The following is a 20,944-nucleotide window of genomic DNA, read 5'->3' as shown; positions in this document are numbered from 1 at the left end:
CCGTTTGAATTTCCCCGCCGGCCCCCGCCGAGCCCTCCCATTGGCCCGTTCCCGGGACGCGCGGCTCCTATTGGCCGAGACGCGCCGCGAGGCTCCGCCCCTTCCCTCGCGCCGCCGGGTTCTGATCGGTCGGGAGGGGCGCGGCGGAGGCGGGGGCGGACCTGATTGGCCGGTGGGCGGGGGGGGTCGAGAAGACGAAGGGGGGCTCTGATTGGACGGGGGGCGTGGCTACGCGGGGGGGCGAGGGAAGGACGGGCTCTGATTGGCTAGGGGGCGCGGCTGAGGCGGAGGGGCGGGATCTCATCGGCTAGGGAGCGGGCGGCAGGGTCGAGGGGCGGGATCTGATTGGCCAGGGGGCGGGAATCGAGAAGACGGAGGAAGGCTCTGATTGGCTAGGGCGTGGCGGAGTCGGAGGCGAGCGAGGGGCGGGCTCCGATTGGCTAAGGGGCGCGGCCGAACCGGCGGCGGAGTCGAGAGGCCGAGGGGAGGGAATCTCATCGGCTGGGGAGCGGGCGGCAGGGTCGAGGGGCGGGATCTGATTGGCCAGGGGGCGGGGGGGTCGAGAAGACGAAGGTGGGCTCTGATTGGCTAGGGCGTGGCTTCGTCGGAAGCGAGAGAGGGAGGGACGGGCTCCGATTGGACAGGAGCCGGGGTCGGGAAGACGAAGGACGGTCTCTGATTGGCTGGGGGCGTGGCTTGAATGAACCTAGCAAGCGCTTCGCAAATGCCAACGTTATGATGATGATCATTATTATTATTAATAGTGTAATAATACCAACATCATTATTATGATGATCATTACTATTCTTAGTGTGATAGTGTAATAATACCAACATCGTTATTATGATGATCATTATCATTCTTAGTGTCATAGTGTAATAATACCAACATCGTTATGATGATGATCATTACTATTCTTAGTGTGATAATAATGATCATCATCATAATGTCGGCATTTGCGAAGCGCTCCCTAGGGGCCGAGCACCGTTCTAAGCGCTGGGGGAGATCCAGGGTCATCGGGTGGTCCCACGTAATAATAATGTTGGTATCTGTTAAGCGCTTACTATGTGCAGGGCGCCGTTCTAAGCGCTGGGGGAGACACGGGGGAATCAGGTCGTCCCCCGTGGGGCTCACAGTCTTCATCCCCATTTTACGGATGAGGGAACTGAGGCGCCCAGAGAAGTGAAGTGACTCGCCCACGGTCACACAGCCGACGAGGGGCAGAGCTGGGACTCGAACTCATGAGCCCCGACTCCAAAGCCCGTGCTCCTTCCACTGCGCCACGCTGCTTCTCAAGGCCACGAGCCCACGTGAGGCTCCCGGTCTTCAGCCCCATTTTCCAGACGAGGGAACTGAGGCCCAGAGCAGGGAAGCGACTCGCCCCCGGTCCCACAGCTGACGAGCGGCAGAGCCGGGAGTCGAACCCACGACCTCCGACTCCCGAGCCCGGGCTCTTTCCCCTGAGCCACGCTGGCTTCCCGTGGCATTTGTGGAAGCGCTCACTACGTGCCGAGCGCCGTTCTCAGCGCTGGGGGAGAGACGGGGTCATCGGGTCGGCCCACGGGAGGCTGCCCAGGCTTCGTCCCCGTTTTCCAGAGGAGGTCACCGAGGCCCAGACGAGCGAAGTGACTCGCCCACGGTCACCCGGCGGACAGGCGGCGAGGTCGGGATTAGAACCCAGGACCTCCGACTCCCAAGCCGGGGCTCTTCCCGCCGCTTTTCGAGAAACGGGCCCCTTCCCCGCCCACCACAAACGATAGCCACCCCGCTCCTTGGGCCCGGCACGTGGGAGGCGCTTAACAAATAATAACACTGGTATTGGTTCGTGGCTCAGCGGAAAGATCCCGGGCTTTGGAGTCAGAGATCATGGGTTCGAACGCCGGCTCGGCCACTTGTCAGCCGTGTGACTCTGGGCGGGTCGCTTCGCTTCTCGGTGCCTCAGCGACCTCCTCTGTAAAACGGGGAGGCAGACCGCCCGATTCCCCCGCGTCTCCCCCCGACGCTCGGCACATAGTGAGCGCTTAACGGATACCGACGTCGTCATCATCATCATCATCATTAGGTGCCGAGCGCCGGGGGAGACGCGGGGGAATCGGGCGGTCCCACGTGGGGCTCCCGGTCTTCCTCCCCGTTTTCCAGAGGAGGGAACCGAGGCCCAGAGAAGTGAAGCGACTCGCCCGCGGTCGCGCGGCCGACGTGGGGCCGGGCCGGGATCCGAACCCGCGAGCCCCGACTCCCAAACCCCTGCTCTTTCCGCTGCGAGACGCCATAAAGGGTTGGGGTTCGCGGACACATTTCCCGCCCGGCGCGGAGGAGAAGGAAAGATGGGAAAGGGACGGTAGAGGAGGGAAAGGAAAGATGACGACGACGACGACGACGACGTCGGTCTCCGTCAAGCGCTCGCTGCGCGCCGAGCGCCGTCCCAAGCGCCGGGGGAGACACGGGGGGAATCGGGTCGTCCCGCGCGGGGCTCGCGGTCTTCGGCCCCCTTTTCCAGACGAGGCAACCGAGGCCCAGAGAAGCGAAGCGACTCGCCCACGGTCCCCCAGCTGACGAGTGGCGGGGCCGGGATCCGCACTCACGACCTCTGACCTCCGGCACGGGCGCGTTTCCACTCGGAGCAGACGTCGCCTGGCCGCCCGCCAGCCGCCGGCCAAAGGACCGGACGGGCCCCTGCCCGACTCTCCCTCCCGCAGCCGAGGCCGGTGGAGGACCGGAGGCTCTCCGGGCGCCGTCCCGAGAGGAGGAACGCCCAGTTTTGCCCCCCGGAAAATACCTGCGCCGTATCAGAGGAGCAGCGTGGCTCAGGGGAAAGAGCACGGGCTTTGGAGTCAGAGGTCGTGAGTTCGAATCCCGGCCCCGCCGCGCGTCAGCTGACCGTGGGCGAGTCGCTTCACCTCCCGGGGCCTCGGCGGCCTCGTCCGGAAAAGGGGGACGCGGACCGCGGGCCCCGCGCGGGACGACCCGATTCCCCCGCGTCTCCCCCCGGCGCTTGGGACGGCGCTCGGCGCCTAAGTGAGCGCTCAACGGATACCGACGTCATTACCGTTCTTCTCGTCAACGCTCCGTGGCTTAATTCCGCGCCCCGCGTTGAATCTCCGTCGCCCCGGGGTGTTTTCCGTCGAGCCCCCGCTCTGCGGCGAGCGCCGTCCTGGGCGCGGGGACGAATGCAAGCTGATCCCCCCCCCCCCCCCCCCGACGGGACCGTGGACCCGTCAGTGGGCGGGGACCGCACCTGTGGCCCATCTGTCCGTTCCAAGCGCTCAGTCCGGCGCTCTGCACGTAGTGAGCGTCCGGCAGACACCCCCGAACGGAGGGAGGTTGGACGCGGCCCCCGGCCCGCGTGGGGCTCACGGTCTCCGTCTTCATTTTACAGACGAGGTGACCGAGGCCCGGGGGAAGTGAAGGGGCTGGCTCGAGGTCCCGCACGGCAGGCCGACGGCGGGCCGGGATTAGAACCCGGGGCCCCGTGAGACTCCCGGGCCCCAGCCCTCTCCGCCGGGCCGCGCCGTCTCTCTAGTCCTGCCCGGTGACCCGGAGGATCGGGAGGAGGGTCAGGAAGAGAGGGGCTGCCAGCTCGCCTCATCGCCGGAGGACCCGAACCCGTCCCGCTCCCCGTCGGGGGCCGGCGCTCCCTCGGTCGATCGTAGCTGCCGAGCGCCGTCCTGAGCGCTCGGGAGAGTCCGACACGGTAACGGACGGACGCCGTCCCCTTCCCGGTGAGGCGGCGAGGGCCGGTGGGAAGCGCTCGAGAAGCGGCGCGGCCCGCTGGCAAGGGCCCGGGCTCGGGAGTCGGAGGTCAGGGCTTCGAATCCCGGCCCCGCCGCTCGTCGGCCGCCTCGCCCCGCCCCCCCCCCCCGCCGGGGCCTCGGCGACCTCCTCCGGAAAACGGGGATGAAGACCGGGAGCCCCGCGGGGGACGACCCGACTCCCCCGTGTCCGCCCCGGCGCCCGGGACGGCGCCCCGCACGTAGCGGGCGCTTAACGGACACCGACGTCGTCGTCGGCGGGAAGGGCGCGGGGCTGGGACTCGGGAGACCCGGGTTCTAATCCCAGCCCCGCCGCTGGCCCCGCAGGGTGGACCCGGGCAAGTCTTTTCACCTCCCCGGTGCCTCGGTCCCCCCTTCCGTAAAGCGGGGATGAAACTCCCGCCCGCCCCCTCCTCGGACGGCGAGGCCCGCGTGGGACGGAGGGCCGGTCGGCTCGCGTGGCGGGAAGATCGGCGGCCGACCACCGACGATCGATCCCGTCTCGCCGGCTGACGGGAAGTGGGCGTGTGTTCCCGGGGGGGGGGGGGGTGCGGGTGTGAGTCTCCCCAGACTGCTCCTGAAGCTCTGATGCTCCTTCGCACCCGGGCCCCCTTGGAGACCGTCGTCTACGGCCATACCCGTTGCCCGCGGGTAATACCACTAAACGATAACGATCGTGGCGTTCGTTAAGCGCCGTGAGCCGAGCGCTGTACTAAGCGCTGGATCGGACACAGGATCGCCAGCTCTCACTCGGGACGGGCGGTCTAGGAAGGAGGGAGGACAGGGATCGGAGGCCCGTTTCGCAGACGGGGGGACCGGGGCTCAGAGCGGCAGCGTGGCTCAGTGGGAGGAGGCCGGGCTTGGGAGTCGGGGGTCGCGGGGTCTCATCCCGGCTCCGTCGCTCGTCGGCCGAGTCACTTACCTTCTCCGTGCCTCAGTTCCCTCATCTGTAAAATGAGGATGAGGACCGTGAGCCCCACGTGGGACAGCCTGATGACCCCGTATCTGCCCCGGGCGCTGAGAACGGTGCTCGGCAGATAGGAGGCGCTTAACCAGTACCATCGTCGTCATCATTATTATTACTATTAAGGGCTCAAGGTCACACGGCAGTCGGGTGGCGGAGCCGGGATCCGGACCCGGCTCTTCCGACCGCAGTTCTGCCGGAGGGCGGGGCAGCTCGCGATTCTGCCGCTTTAGCGTTCTCCTCCTTCAAATGGCGTCGAGCCGCTCCCGACCCACGGCGACTCCCCGGCCGCGTCGTCTTCGGAACATCCCATCTTCCGTCGCCGAGTCGCTCCGGTGGGCGCGTCCGTACGGCGTTCACGGTAAAGATACGGAAACGGTTTACCGCGGCCTTCCGTCGACGATTCGACCGCTCGGTCGTCCGCCACCGACTCTCTCCTCCGCTGCCCGGCTCGGGTGAGTCGACTGTGACGCTCCGGCTCTGACCTCTCCGTTACGGGGAGCCCTCTACGGCGTGGCTTTCGGCTTCGTCGGCGTGTGCCGACTCCTGCCACGGTAAGACGTCCGTTCGTAGGAGAGACTCTGGATCGGGTTTCTGTCCTCCGCAGACCCCCGGGGCCGGAAAGGGGGGCGGGGGGGGGGGGGGGCCCGTTCCGGATTCGCTCGGGTATCCTGTGGGTATTCATCCTCCTCCCGCGATTCCTCCCCGGGGAAAGCACGACCCGTCAAAGACCGCCTCCGGGTCGGCGAGTCGACTGCCTCGCCCGTCCTGTCTCGCCATTTGCCGCGAAGTGGGTGTACGTTTCCGGGCGCGCGCGCGCGTCCCCGACGGAACCGCTCCCGAAGCCGAGCCAGACGCGGCTGCGGTCGAGCCGTCGATCGAGGTCGAACCCATTCGCGGCTCCGTGGGAGGCTCGGGAAATAAGAGACGGAAAGAAAATAACCGGATCCTCGGGATACCCGACGAGGAGAAGCAATCGTTGCCCGGGAAGGGGAGGTGAGCTCGTTCCACGGGGGATGGAGCGCCTGACGTCAGAGGACTGAGCGAAACGAGACTTCTCGACGGACGGGTCCCGGAAAGCAAAGAACCTCTTTCGGGGGTGACGTATGTCCTCAGAGAGGACGCATTAGCGTGGCTCGGTGGAAAGAGCCCGGGCTGGGGAGTCAGAGATCGTGGGTTCCGATCCCGGCTCTGCCCCTCGTCGGCTGCGTGACCGTGGGCGAGTCGCTTCGCTTCCCTGGGCCTCGGTTCCCTCATCTGGAAGACGGGGATCGACCGGGAGGCCTCCCGTGGGACGACCCGGTGACCCCGGATCTCCCCCGGCGCTCAGAACGGCGCTCTGCACAGAGTAAGCGCCTAACAAATACCAACGTTATCATTTGCCAGACGCAAGTCACCGGTCCTACGTTTTCCAAATACAGCCAGAGGCACGAGTAAATACGCAGCGTGAGAAGCAGCGTAGCCTAGCGGCAAGAACACGGGCGTGGGGGTCGGAGGAGCCGGGTTCCAACTCCGGCTCGGCGGCTGGCCCGCGGCGTGACCCTCCGCTTCTCCGGGCCTCAGTTCTCTCGTCTGCAGAACGGGGATCCGGCACCTCTTCTCTCTCCTACTCGGGGCGTCGGCCCCGCGTGGGACCCCGATCATCCCGTATGCATCCCACCGCCCCGTACAGCGCTCGGCGTAAAGTGAGCGCTTGGCAGATGGCGCCGTTATTGACCGCCGATCAATCCATCGACGGTCTTCACTGAGCGCTTGGGAAAGTACAGTATGACAAGTAAAAGACGCATTCCCCGCCCACAGCGAGCTTAGGGTCTAGCGCGACCTCTGGGCCCTCTTCGGAAACCCTGTCGTTCGTTCGGTGGTATTTACCGAGCGCTCGGTACGTGCAGAGCGCCGGACCGAGCGCCGTCATCAACCCGCAGGTCGAACGCGGCTCAGCGGCTAGAGCACGGATCCGGGAGTCGGAAGGATCTGGGTTCTAATCCCCGCTCTGCCACGAGTCTGCCGGGAGACCCGGGGCGAAGTCCTGGGCCTCGGTCGCCTCACCTGTAAAACGGGGACCGTGTCCAACCCGATGAAGCCCCAGGGCTTAGGCCGGTGCTCGACACCCGGTAAGCACTCAGCAAGCACCATCATTTTTAAATCATCACTACCATCGACGACGACAAACCGGGAGGAGGGAACGGGACGCCTCGACAACCGCTCCGTTAGACGTACCCCGCCCCCCACCCCCCGGACGGACCGGGGGCCGACGGACGGATCGTCGCGGAAGAATTCGACGCCGGCGTCTGAACGTGGGACGAGATCGCCGACCCACCCGGGATCGATGAAACCAACGGCAACGTCCTCTTCTTACGAGGGGGGGGGGTCGGCCAAACGTCGGGATGTAATTCCCGTCGTCCGCCTACCCGACATTCCAAGCGCTTAGCACGGTGAGCGATCGAATGAATGAACGAGGAGATTCCAGATGAACCCACGGCCTAAACGGCGACATCTCTTCGGTTCTATCGTCCCGCGGGAGAGGGACGTGGGGAGTGCACGGCTCTCGGCACCCGTAGCTGGGATCGAGCGAAGAGCTCGGCCGTCTGATCCCCTCCGGAGTCACTTCGACGGGGCGACCTGCTCAGAACGGCGCTCGGCAGACGGTAAGCGCTCAACGGACACCGTCGTCGTCATTATTGCTTCGGAGATGCGGTGCGGTCTGATGGAGGGAACGGGCTCGGAGTCAGAGGGTCCCCGACCCGGATCCGCCGGTCGCCCCAAGTCGAGCCGCCTCGGGCGAGTGACCTCTGCGCTCCTCCGGGCCTCGGTCCCCTCATCCGGAAAATGGGGATTAAGACCGCGAGCCCCACGTGGGACAGGAACCGCGTCCGACCAGAGAGATGCTGTCAGATCACCCGCGGGGCTTGGATTTAGACTTTGGGAAAATGAAGGCCCTTCTTCGATAATAACGACAATAATAACGTTGGTATCCGTTGGGCGCTCACTACGCGCAGAGCACCGTTCTAAGCGCTGGGGTCGATACGGGGTCGTCCCACGTGACGCTCACGCTCTTGATCCCCGTTTCCCAGACGAGGTCACCGAGGCCCAGGGGAGCGAAGCGGCTCGCCCACGGCCACCCAGCCGACGAGCGGCAGGGCCGGGATTCGAACCCACGACCTCCGGCCCCCTAAGCCCGGGCTCTTTCCACCGGGCCACGCTGCTTCCCCGAGAGCTCCGTGGCTCCAGAGCGACACGGCAGCGGCGCTCTCAGGGCAAGGAACCTAGCCGGCGAGCACCAACGTAAACGACGAATGGATATTTCTCCACGACCCTGTCCTTCGTTCGTTCGTTCGGTAGTATCTACTGAGCGCTTACCGTGCGCGGAGCGCCGCGCTGAGCGCTTGGAACGGACACTTCGGCAACAGATAGAGACCGGCCCCGCCCAACGACGGGCTCCCAGTCTGACCTGGGGAAGCAGCGTGGCGCAGCGGCAAGAGCCCGGGCTTGGGAGTCCGGAGGTCACGGGTCCGACTCCCGGCTCTGCCGCTCGTCGGCCGGGTGACCGTGGGCGAGTCGCTTCGCTTCTCCGGGCCTCGGTGACCCCGTCTGCGAGACGGGGATCGACCGTGAGCCTCAGGTGGGACGACCCGATGACCCCGTATCTCCCCCGGCGCAGAGGGGGCGCCCAACGGACGCCAACGGCACCGCAGAGGGATCCAAACGGCTCGAAAGGTCGGAGGTGGGACCCGGCGGCGACCAGCAACCGGAGCGGGTGGGGAGGGCGGACGCCGTGGGCTTCCGAGGGAGGGAAAGAGGGACGGGGGGGCGGGGCGGCGTCCGGCGCCCGGTACGGCGCCCGGCCCGTAGCAGGCGCCCGTCGGATAGCATTCTTTTAAAAAGGGAGGTAGGCGGAAGTTGGACGGAGGGAGACGGGGGAGGGGGGGCGGAGGGGGGAGGGGGTGCCGGCAAGGCAGAGTCGGGCCGATCAGAGGGAGGGGCCCGAGGGGTCGCGGAGGAGGTCAAGGGTGTCCGACGAGGTCGTCCAAAGAGGCCCGGGGCCCTCGCCTCCCAGTCCGCGTCACGAAAGCGAGCCGGGGCCCGGCCTCGGGCAAGCCGACGGGGCGAGCCAAAGGCCCTCCCACGGATGACGCGACCCATCTCACCCTATTGACACGCCACCTCTCCAGATTCCGAAAAGCAATTCAGAATTCAGAATCGCCCTCTCCCGGTCTCGAGGACTTTTGGCAAGTGCTCCCGGCCTATTACCGACAACGACCGTCGTGTTCGGACCGAGCGCTCACGGCCTCGATCCCCGTTGCGCGGGCGAGGTGGACGAGGCCCGGAGAAGCCCAGCGACCCGCGGCGGAGCCGGGACCGGGACCCGTGACCCTCCCGCTTCCGGGCCCGAGGTCGACCCGCCGTGCCGGCCGCGCGCCGCCGCCGCCCGCCACGTGCGCTGTCAAGCGCTCGCCACGCGCGGAGCGCCGTCCTAGGCGCGGGGCTAGATACGGGGTCATCGGGTCGGCCCACGTGAGGCTCCCAGTCCTCGTCCCCGTTTGACAGGTGAGGGAACCGGGGCGCAGGGAAGTGACTCGCCCACTGACGAGCGGCGGGGCCGGGATGCGAACCCGTGACCTCCGCCTCCCGAGCCCGGGCTCCTTCCGCCGAGCCGCGCCGCCTCTCTGCATAACGGTGCCGATCGAGCGCCCGCCGGGTGCGATGCGCCGTATCGCAGTATATCATTCCGTTATAATCGACGACGGGGAGGAGGAGCGTGGATTGGACGAAGAACAGGTCGAGGACCCGGGGGAGCTTCCCCAGCACACCGTAAGCGCTCGATAAACACCATCGAACGAACGGGGCGGGGGGGGGTCCGCCGGGAGCGGGCCGACGGCGGTTATCCATCCCAGGGTTGGAGAAGCTCATCTCCCCGCCCGACGGCGGCTCGCACGCCGGAGGTCGCCGTCAACGGTATCCGTGGGGAACGGAATCCGCGTCCACGCGGGACCGGGGTCCGCCCCGCAGCTCGGCACGGCGCCCGGCACAGGGTGAGCGCTTAACGGACACCGCGGTCATCCTCGGTAGTGTTCTCGGGGCCTCGGCGACCCGACCCGCGGAAGGAGACCGTGAGCCCCACGCGGGACGGGGACCGCTGTCCGACCCGACCGGCCCGTACCCACCCCGCCGCTCGGCGCGGTGCCGGACACGCTAAAGAGAAACCGCGGTCGTTATTATCGCCGCGGATTATCATGGCGATGTCACAACGATATTATATTCTCAGCTCCTCTCTTTCCCCTCCGGGACCGCGAACCGCCGGCCCGGCTCGCCGGCGGAGGACGGCGCGGGCCGGGCGACGGCCGGACGCGACGCCACCCCCTCAGGGGTGCGGGCGACCGAATCCGGCCGGCGGCCCGGGAGACCCCGGATGGCGAGGAGAGGCGTCCCCGCGACGGAGAGCGGCGCGGCCGGGAGAGACGTCTCGATCGCGGCCTCACCGGGCGACCGGGACGGCGGCGGCTCAACCCGGCGCCGGCTCCTCGGCCGATCGCCAGACGTGGGCCGGGACCGTCTCCGTTGCCGTATCGGACTTTCCGAGCGCCCGGCACAGGGCTCCGCACGCGTTGGGCGCTCAATAAATCCGACGGGACGGAGCAGCCAATGGGTCTCGATCGTTCGGCCGCATTTGCGCCCATTCGGCCGACAGCGTTCATCGGGCGCTCACCGAGCGCTTGGGAGAGAACGCTGGAACGACAAAACACGCACGTTCCCCGCCCACAGAGAGCTCGCCGTCTAGAGGGGGAGGCGGACGTTAATACGAATGAAGAAATGAATCGCCGCGGGCCCGTCGTCGGGCGGGGACCGTCTCTATCCGGTGCCGGATCGTACTCTCCGAGCGCCGCGCGCGGTAAGCGCTCAGTAAATACGACCGGACGGATACGTAAATAAATTACAGATTTACACGCCGGGGGGCCGGGAGGAGACCGTGAGCCCGCCGACGGGCGGGGATCGTCCGTGTCCGTCGCCGAATCGAACCTCCCGAGCGCTCGGTACGGCGCTCGATAGACGCGCTTGAACGGATACACGAATAAATTACAGATTTCTAAGCCGTGGGGGCCGGGAGGAGGCCGTGAGCCCGCCGACGGGCGGGGATCGTCTGCGTCTCTTGCCGAAACCAACGTCCCGAGGGCTCGGTCCGACGCTCCGCACCTGGCGAGCGCTCGATGAATGCGATCGAATGACCCAACGGAGCAAGGGGCAGGGAAGGACGGCGCCGAAGGGAGCGGGAGAAGAGGAAAGAGGGGTGGCTTAGTCAGGGAAGGCTTCTTGGAGGCGACGGGCCCTCGGTAGGGCTTCGCGGTCGGGGGAGAGCAATCGTCCGTCCGCCGGGAGGAGGGAGGGCTTTCCGGGCCAGGGGAACGCGCGGTCCTCCGCCGTAAAGATCAAATCCCGGAGTTTATAGGCCGGGTTTTATTAAACGTCATTCGTAAACCATAAAAGCTACTTTCGGAAAGGAGGGTCAATTATCTTTAATTACTCTCTTTTTCACTCCGAGTACCCGGCAATTTGGGGCGGGGTTACGGGGCTCCCTCTTTATTCTTCATCTCATCACCAGAAGCGTGGCAAAGCACCCGTCTGTGCCCAGGGTAAAGCCGGCTACGGGGCAAAGGAAGCTAAACACGCTTCCCGAACCGTAGGAACCGCCAGTCCAGCGCCCGGCACGGTGCCCGGCACCTGACAGATACCAGAATTATTATTATTATTATTACTATTATTGCCCAGAGACCGTATTTAAAGTCATTCTTCCATTCGTTCGTATCTACCGAACGCCTACGGTGCGCGGGGCACTGTCCCGAGCGCTCGGGAGAGGGCGATACAACGGACACATTCCCCGCCCACAGGGAGCTTACGGTCCAGAGGAGACGGTCCACCCGGCTAAAACCGAGTGAACGCATTTTGACCGGGGCCGATCCATCGATCGATCGATCGATCGATCGATAATGACGGTATCCGTTAAGCCCTAACTACGTGCCAAGCACCGTTCCCAGAGCCGGGGTGGACACGAGATGATCGGGTGGTCCCAACTCGGGGCTCGCAGCCTTAATCCCCGTTTTCCAGATAAGGCGAACCGAGGCACGGGGAGATCGACCGATCGACGCAGAGCACCGTACTGAGCGCTCGGGAGAGGACGATACGAAAAAGAAGGTATAGGCGATCCCTGCCCGCAAGGAGCCTACAGACTAGATGCGCGCACGTCCTAGAATACCCACATTCCGGACGGATACGCGGATAGAGGTTCCGGGGCTGGGGGAAGGATATTCGCTAATGGATAATAATTAAAAACGACGGTATCCGTGAAGCGCTCACTCGGGGCCAGGCACCGCTCTGAGCGCCGAGGTAGATACGAGGCCGTCGGGCCGTCCCCCGTGGGGCTCACGGTCTCCATCCCCATTTCCCAGACGAGGCGACCGAGGCCCGGAGAGGCGAGGCGGCTCGCCCGAGGTCACCCGGCGGACGGGCGGCGGGGTCGGGATTGGAACCCGGGACCTCGGACGCCCCAGCCCGGGCTCTTGCCGCCAGGCCACGCCTGACAACGTCCGGGGGGGGCAGAGGCGGACGGGATCGAGCGCCGGCAATGTGCGATTGTGCTTCCCAAGCGCTCGGCGCGGTGCCCCGCGCACGGTAAGCGCTCGATACACACGACCGAATGAGTGAATGACGACGACGACGACGACGGTCATCGTCCTCTCTGCGGTAGGCCGATAAACGCGCAGAGAAGCGAAGCGCGGTCGACCGCTCGAGGCGTCCCGAGGGGCCACCGGACGGGCCACGGCGATAACGACCGTGGTTTTCGTTGAGCGTTTACCGCGGGCCAGACGCCGTCCCGAGCGCCGGGGTCGCGATCAGCCGATCGGGTCGGACGCGGTCCCCGTCCCACCCGGGGCTCGCGGTCCTCGGGCTCCTTTCACAGACGAGGAAACCGAGGCCCGGAGAAGCGAAGCGACCGGCCCGAGGTCGCGCGGCGGGCGAGGGACGGAGTCGGGATCGGGACCCCGGCCCCGGGCGGGCCGGCGGCCGTCCGCGCGTCCGGGTCTCTCGAGGGCTTCTCGCGCGACGGGAGAGTGAACCGACGCTCTCCCCGCCCGCGACCGGCCGACGGTCGCCGGGCGCCGCGGCTCGGGGGCGAGGGAGTCGGAGGTCGTGGGTTCGAATCCCCACCGCGCCGCCCGTCGGCTCCGGGACCCCGTGCGAGTCATTTCGCTTCTCGGGACCTCAGCGACCTCACCTGTAAAACGGGGAGGAGGGCCGGGAGCCCCACGCCGGGACAACCCCCACGACCCCGTATCTATCTACCTCACGGGTCCGAATCCCGGCCCGCCCACTTGGCGGCTGCGGGACCGTGGGCGAGCCGCCTCGCCTCTCCTGTGCCTCGGCGACCTCGTCCGTAAAACGGGGACGGAGAGCGGGAGCCTCCCGTGGGACGACCCGACGACCCCGCGTCTCCCCCGGCGCTCGGAACGGCGCTCCGCACGCGGTAAGCGCTCGAGGAAGACGACCGTCATCACCGTATCATCATCGTCCGTCTCCCGAGCGCCGGGCACGGCGCAGGCGCCCGGTAAACGTCGAACGACCCGGGTCTGCCGGGCGGGGACGGGAGGGGACGGGGTCGGGGGGCGGGGGCGGGCGCGTGCGTTCAGGACGTTCAGGACGGCGCTCCGCACACGGTCGTCGCTCGATAAAGACGACCGAGTGCCGGGCGTCGATCTCTAATCCGATCTATCTACTTTCGCCGCTCCGGAGGCCCGTCGCTTCCACCTTATCGCGCCTCGAAGGCCGCGTCGGGCGGGGACCGTGTGTCGCCGCGGCCGAACGGTCCTCCCCGCGGCGCTCGGGACGGCGCCCGGCGCCCCGCAGAGACCGACCGGACGCCGGGCACCCATCTCTAATCCCATCTATCTATCTCCGCCGCCCCGGGGGCCCGTCGCCTCCATCTCATCGTCCGCCTCCCCTCTCGTAGGCCGCGTCGGGCGGGGACCGTGTCCCCCCGTGGCCGAATCATCCACCCCGCGGCGCCCGGCGCCCCACGGAGAGCGACCGAACGCCACGCGTCGATCTCTCATCCCATCCATCCATCTCCGACGCCCCGGCGGCCCGTCTACCCGTTCGGTCTTCCGCCTCCCCCTTCTAGACCGCGTCGGGCCGGATCGTCCCCGCGGCCGACCGGTCCTTCCCGCGGCGCCCGGCGCCCCGCGGGGATCGCCCGAACGCCGGGCACCGATCTCTAATCCGAGCGATCCGTCTCCGCCGCCCCGGAGGCCCGTCGCTTCCGTCTCACCGTCCGCCTCCCCTCTCGTAGGCCGCGTCGGGCGGGGACCGTGTCCCCCCGTGGCCCATCGGGCCTTCCCGCGGCGCTCGGGACGGCGCTCGGCGCCCCGTAGAGATCGCCCGAACGCCGGGCGGCCCATCTCTGATCCCATCTATCTATCCGCGCCGCTCCGGGGGCCCGTCGGTTCGGTTCGGTTCCGTGGTGCAGGCCGGGGAGCGTCCCCGTGGGTGACCGGTCCTGGCCGCGGAGCTCGGAGGAGGAGGAGGAGGAGGAGCGGGAGGAGCGGGAGGAGGAAGAGCGGGAGGAGGAGGAGCGGGAGGAGTGGGAGGAGGAGCAGGAGGAGGAGGAGGAGTGGGAGGAGGAGGAGGAGGAGGAGGGGGAGGAGGAGGAGGAGGAGTGGGAGGAGGAGGAGGAGGAGTGGGAGGAGGGGGAGGAGGAGGGGTGGGAGGAGCAGGAGGGGCAGGAGGGGGAGGAGGAGGAGGCAGGAGAGCGGGAGGAGGAGGGAGAGCGGGAGGAGGAGGGAGAGTGGAAGGAGGAGGAGGAGGAGCAGGAGAGGGAGGAGAAGGAGGAGGAGCGGGAGGAGGAGGAGCGGGAGGAGAAGGAGGAGTGGGAGGAGGAGGAGCGGGAGGAGAAGGAGGAGTGGGAGGAGGAGAAGCAGGAGAGGGAGGAGGAGGAGGAGGAGGAGCGGGAGGAGGAGGAGCTGGAGGAGAAGGAGGAGTGGGAGGAGGAGGAGCGGGAGGAGGAGAAGCAGGAGAGGGAGGAGGAGAAGGAGGAGGAGTGGGAGGAGGAGGAGCGGGAGGAGGAGAAGGAGGAGGAGCGGGAGGAGGAGGAGCGGGAGGAGAAGGAGGAGTGGGGGGAGGAGGAGGGTCGGGGGGCGGGGCGGGGGTCAGGTGATCGGGGCGGCGGAGGTTGGGGCTCCCGGAGGCCGGCGGGGCCGCCACAAGCCCGGCCCGCCCGCCTCCCTCCGTCCCTCCGTCCCTCCGTCCCTCCGTCCCTCCGTCCCTCCGTCCGTCCGTCCGTCCCGCCCGCCGCCATGGAGGCCCCGGGAGCAGCGCGGCCGGCGGCCCTCGACGCCCTGGGCGCCCTGGACGCCGTCTCCTCCGCGCTCAACGGCAGCCTCCGCTTCTACCGCTGGACCTGGACCATCGCAGGTACCCAGCGACCCCCCCCTCCCCCCTCCCCAACGACCCCCTCACCTCACACAGCCCCCCCTCGGCCCCCCATGTCTCCTTCACCCCCTCAGATCTCTCCCTCGGCCCCCCCCCCCCGTCTCGCCTTCATCTCCCCCCGATGTCTCCCTCAACCCTCCATCTTCCCCCTCAACCCCAGAGATGTCTCCCTCGCCCCCCATCTCTCCCTCCCCCCAGAGACCTCTCCCTCACCCCAGAGATCTCTCCCTCACCTCAGAGATCTCTCCCTCACCTCAGAGATCTCTCCTTCATCCCCCAGACGTCTCCCTCATACCAGAGATGTCTCCCTCGCCCATCTCCCCCTCCCTCACCTCAGAGATCTCTCCTTCACCCCCCCCCCATCTCTCCTTCATCCCCCGGATGTCTCCCTCGCCCCCCCCCCCACATCTCCCCCTCCCCCCAGAGACCTCTCCCTCACCTCAGAGATCTCTCCCTCACCCCCCCCCCCATCTCTCCTTCATCCCCCGGATGTCTCCCTCACCCCTACATCTCCCCCTGCCCTCAGAGATCTCTCCTTCACCCCCTCACCTCTCTCCCTCGCCCCCCATCTCTCCTTCACCCCAGAGATCTCTCCCTCACCCCCCACAGCTCCCCCTCATCTCAGAGATGGCTCCCTCACCCCCCCCCCACATCTCCCCCTCTCCCCCCCTCGGCTCTCCCTCACCTCGGAGATCTCTCTTTCACCTCCTCACATCTCCCCCTCACCTCACAGATGTCCCCCTCACCCCCCCACGGCTCTCCCTCTCCCCCCCAGATGTCTCCCTCGCCCCGAGATGTCTCCCTGGCCCCCCCCATCTCTCCTTCGTCCCCCAGATGTCTCCCTCACCCCTCCATCTCCCCCCACATCTCTCCCTCGCCTCAGAGATCTCCCCCTCACCCCCCCATCTCTCCCTCTCACCCTAGAGATGTCTCCCCCGCCCCCCGATCTCTCCTTCACCCCCTCACATCTCTCCCTCACCCCCCAGATGTCTCCCTCACCCCTACACCTCCCCCCCCAGGTCTCCCCCTCGCCCCCCCACATCTCTCCCTCGCCAAGAGATCTCTCTCCCATCCCCCAGGTCTCTCCCTCGCCTCAGAGATGCCTCCTTCGCCCCCCACATCTCTCCCTCGCCCCCCATCTCTCCTTCACCCCCAGAGATCCCCCCCCCCGCACCCCCACATCCCTCCCTCGCCCCCCATCTCTCCTTCACCCCCAGAGATCCCCCCCCCCGCACCCCCCACATCCCTCCCTCGTCCCCCATCTCTCCTTCACCCCAGAGATCTCTCCCTCACCCCCAGAGATCTCTTCCCCCATCCCCGAGACCTCTCCCTCGCCATCGCGATCTCTCCCTCGCCCCCCATCTCTCCTTCACCCCAGAGATCCCCCCCCCGCACCCCCCACATCCCTCCCTCGTCCCCCATCTCTCCTTCACCCCAGAGATCTCTCCCTCACCCCCAGAGATCTCTTCCCCCATCCCCGAGACCTCTCCCTCGCCATCGCGATCTCTCCCTCGCCCCCACAGCTCCCCCTCACCCCAGAGATCCCTCCCTCGCTCCCCAGATCTCTCCCTCGCCCCTACATCGCCCCCTCGCCCCAGAGATGTCTCCCTCGCCTCCAGAGATCTCTCCCTCACCCCCCACATCTCTCCCTGGCCCTCGAGATCTCCCCCCCCACCCCCAGAGGCCCCGGCTCCGGCCGGAGGCCGTGTGCGCAGGCGCCTGCGCTGCCCCCCACCCCGGTTGCCATGGCAGCCGCTCTTCTCTCCCCCTTCCCGTTTCCATGGCGGCCGCGCCCCCTCTTCGCGCCCCTCCCGCTGCCACGGCAACCGCTGCAACCGCGCCGCTCTTCTCCCCTCTCCCGTTTCCATGGCAGCCGGCCCCGCCCCTCCCCCCCCCCCCCACAAACCGATCGATCGGTGCTACCGACTGAGCGCTCACTGCGTGCGGAACACCGTCCTGAGCGCTCGGGAGGGTCCGCTGTAACGACGGACCCGTGCCCGGCCGGATCCATCCATCGGTGGTATCGACCGAGCGCTTACCGTGGACGGGACTCTGTCCCGAGCGCCCGGGAGAGCCCGGTATAACGACGGACGCGTCTCCGGCCGGATCCGTCCGTCGGCCGTACGCGTCGAGCGCTTACCGCGTGCGGGAGCGCCGTCCCGAGCGCTTGGACGCGTCCCATGTCACGACAGACGCCGTCCCCCGCCGACCCAGTCGACGCGGGCGCTCGCCGTGGGCAGAGAACTGCACTGAGCGCCCGGGAGGGTCCAGCGTGGCGATGGACGCGTTCCCGGCCGGATCCGTCCGTCGGCGGGATCGCTCGAGCGCTTGCTGCGTGCCGAGCGCTCGGGAGAGCACGCCCGGGCGGATCGGGGACACGTCTCCCTGCCCACGTCCCTTCCCTCCTCCTCGGCCCCGACGCCGCTTCAGAGCCTGGGCCGCGGCTTCCCTTTCCCCGCTCCCCCCCGCGCTGCGCCGGCCAGCTCTGGCCCTTCTGGGGGGGCTCCTTCTCCCTTCCCTCCACCCCGCTCGCCCGCCGGCTCCCCGAGACGGAGCGGAGCCCGTGCGGTGTCCCCTAGAATCACGGGTCCGGGGAGCTCGGGTCAAGGAGCCGCCCCGCCCTCCGCTCCCAAAGCTCCCGATCTCATCTCCCGGCAGCTCTGCGGGCTGTGCGCGGGATTAATGGGCCGTTAAAAAAAAAAAAAAGAGGGAGAAAAACCGTCTCCCCGAAGGGGAGATGGGGAAAGAGAGAAGGTGGACGGGGAAGGGGGCCGCCCCCCCCCCACCCCACGTCGCTGCCCTTTGGCTCCCGACGGGCCGGAGGAAGGTGGTTTCCCCGGGCCTCGCCGGCAGCCGGGGCGCCCACGTCGCGTGGGGCTCGGTGCTTGGCGCACTGCGGCGTCGGGTGAGCGGCAGCAGCGCGGAGTCAAGGAGGGAGAGGGAATCGTGCCGGAGAGAAATCCGCCCGCTGGCAAAGGCCCAGCTTTCCCGAGGCCGGCGGGCTCCGCTGCCTGGCCGCCCGGGGCTCGACGTTGAGTCCTCGGAAATAAAATAAACCCGGGTAGAGGGCTTTACGCCATTTTATGCCGTGAATTGCATAAAGGAATTGAAATGCAGGAGCCAAATACTCCTCCCTTTTTTTTTTCCAAAAAAAAAAAAAGAGGTCCAGTTTCAGAGGGAAAGCTTAACGTTTTAGGGGTTTGTTTTCTCTCGTTTATACGACTGTTCTGCGGCTCACTAACGTCAGACGGTATCACTCTGTTCCCTCGCATTTCGGTGAAGGTATGCCAGTATTATTCTGGGTGGGGTGACGCGTACAGGGCAGTAAGCATCCCGTGTTTAAATATTCCGTAACACGCCGCGAGACGAAATCCAACGGTGGTTAGACACCCGTCTCCGAGCGTCTGTCTCTCTCCGACGTTTAGAAAGAGCGATCGAGACCTCCGACGGTCGTCCCCCGCCTCTTCCGCCCCTCCTCCCTCTCTGTTCCATTTTGAATGAAAGTCGGGAGGGAGGGTCGGAGCCTTAATCTCCGTGGAGGAACCCGAGGGCGCGGACCTCCACGCCTCTGTCGTCGGTCCATTACGAAAGCCGTCAGGTCGGTCCATCGGGCGCTGGGCGGCGCTTAATCCGCAGGCGAACCTGCGCGACTTGAGCCCGCCCGCCGGTCGTGGCCCCCGGTTCGAGGACACGGGCCGGGACCGGTCCGCGTGAGAGGGTTTCTCTCCGCGTCCCACCGGCGTTCCTGCGTGGTGGGTACCTCGCGAGGAAGTTCTGGCAAGGCGGGAGAAAGGATACGGGTCCAGCTTCTCGACCCCCAAAGCCCCAGGATCGCCCAAAGCGGCACGGCCTGCTGGATGGTCGCTTGGCTTCTCTGCGCCTCGGTTGCCTCATCTCTAAAATGGCGACGACGAGGCCGGGAGCCCCATTGCGGGACGGGGACTGCGTCCGACCCGTCTTCCTCTATCCGCCCCGGCACTTAGAACAGTGCCTGGCACCTCGTAAGCTCTTAACGGATACCACGATTATTGCTGTTATTATTAATAGAGCACGGGGCTGGCGGTCAGCGGGACCCGGGTTCTAGTCCCGGATCCTCCGCTTGCCCGCTTGCGCTCCGACGAGCCGCTTCACTGGGCCTCAGTGATCTCATCCGGAAAATGGAGGTGGAGCCCGGGAGCCCCAGGTGGGAGACGGCCTGCCTCCGGAACCAGATCGTCTTCCGTCCGCCCCGGCGCTTAGGACGGCGCCCGGCCCGTAGCGGGCGCTTCACAGATACGATTTAAAAATCTCCGATTTAAACAGCTTCTCCGTCTGAAACGCCTGTTTCTCTGATCGTCGCCATTTTGGAAAGGCCCTGGAAGCGGAGGGTTGAGGTCGGGGATCACTGGGGTATCCCCAAACTCAACGATTTCCCTCCTCCTGGCGGGGGTGTGGTGTGTGTGTGTGTGTGTGTGTGTGTGTGGGTGTGTTTGTGTGTAGGCTGGCACAAAGTGTGCGTGTGTTCGTGTGTAGGCTCAAACAGGGAGCAGACCAAACCAGAGGTTCTGGACCGGAGATGATTGAGAAGCAGCGATGTCCGGCAGAGCCGGGCCCGATGGAGCTAACTCACGGCTCGCTCGTAGGCGCCCGGAGGATGTGCCTGCCGACCCCGCCCTCTCGTCCTCTCCCGGGCACTTAGTACAGCGCTCTGCACGCGGTAAGCGCTCCGCTGACACCGCCCGATCGGGAGACCTTCAGCGGAGAGAACCGGAGGCAGGCCGTGACCCGCCGAGCTCGGGCGGCGGGTCGAATCGACGCCGTAGAGGCTCGAGGCGGGGCGGGGGCTGGCGGACGGACAGGCCGCAGAGGGGGCCTGCGGCCCACCGTCCCACCCCCACGAGCACCGTCCCGATTTAAGGCCCGAGAAACGCGGTCGCCCCGGCCTCGAGGCTCTGGTAGCCTCGGGCTCAAGCGGGAGCTGTTGCTGACCGACGTGTAGTCAGGGATCCGTGCTCCTGTCCCTGCAAGCTTTGCCGCCATCAGAACAAGTGCACATCCCTTTTCACAGGTGTCGCGCTTTTCGATCCGTCCGTCATACTGGTCAGGCGCTTCCAGGGTGCGGAGCGCTGTGCTGAGCGCTTGGGAGAGTGCGGTTCACCCGGTTGTATTTATTGAGCGCTCTGAGCCGCGCAGAGCTCCGTCCGCGGCGCTTGGGGGAGGACCATATAGCCGTGAACGGACGCGTTCCCTCCCCGCAACGAGCCGAGGGAAATACGAACGAATTACGATAGGGACACGGGTGTCGTGGGGCTGAGAGACGGGACAGTGAAGGGAGCGAATCGCAGGGCGAGGGCCGCACAGAAAGGAGTGGGAGAAGAAGAAACGAGGGCTCAGTCAGGGAAGGCCTCTCGGAGGAGACGGGCCTCCGATAAGCCTCTGAAGGTGGGGAGAGCGGTCGCCTGCCAGTTACCAAGAGGGAGGGCGTCCCGGACACTCCTGGGTTTTCCGAATTCTGAATTCCGGCGTGACAGAGTTCACCAGAATCCCATCTAGCCCCTTTCAGGATCTTAAACGGTAGATCCAGTGCTTAGAACGGTGCTCGGCCCATAGTATGCGCTTAGTACCAATATTATTATTATCCTCGATTATTATAACAGGTCGGAGGGAATGCCTTGTTCTTCATTCCCTTCATTTCCTTTCACTGTCGATTTCTTCGAAAGATCGGTCAACGCTTAACCTCCAGAAAGTCATCTGAACTCCGTGCCTGGATGGACTG

At 66.5% G+C, this 20,944-nt stretch overlaps 1 protein-coding gene across 1 annotated transcript in view; it reads left to right on the top strand.

Annotated features, from left to right (window-relative positions):
- The first annotated feature begins 15,015 nt into the window (after nt 1-15,015).
- The window catches only part of ELOVL4 (ELOVL fatty acid elongase 4), a 38,253-nt gene continuing 32,324 nt past the window's right edge, over nt 15,016-20,944 (top strand). The window contains exon 1 of the mRNA XM_029047102.2: nt 15,016-15,171. Within this exon, the coding sequence (XP_028902935.1) occupies nt 15,054-15,171 (118 nt within the window). The 5' untranslated portion in view covers nt 15,016-15,053. The remainder of the gene's footprint in view (nt 15,172-20,944) is intronic.

Source organism: Ornithorhynchus anatinus, chromosome 19, assembly GCF_004115215.2.
Source record: "Ornithorhynchus anatinus isolate Pmale09 chromosome 19, mOrnAna1.pri.v4, whole genome shotgun sequence".
NCBI lineage: Eukaryota > Metazoa > Chordata > Mammalia > Monotremata > Ornithorhynchidae > Ornithorhynchus > Ornithorhynchus anatinus.
Note: the sequence above shows the minus strand (reverse complement) of the source record. Positions and strands in the feature narration are given on the sequence as shown.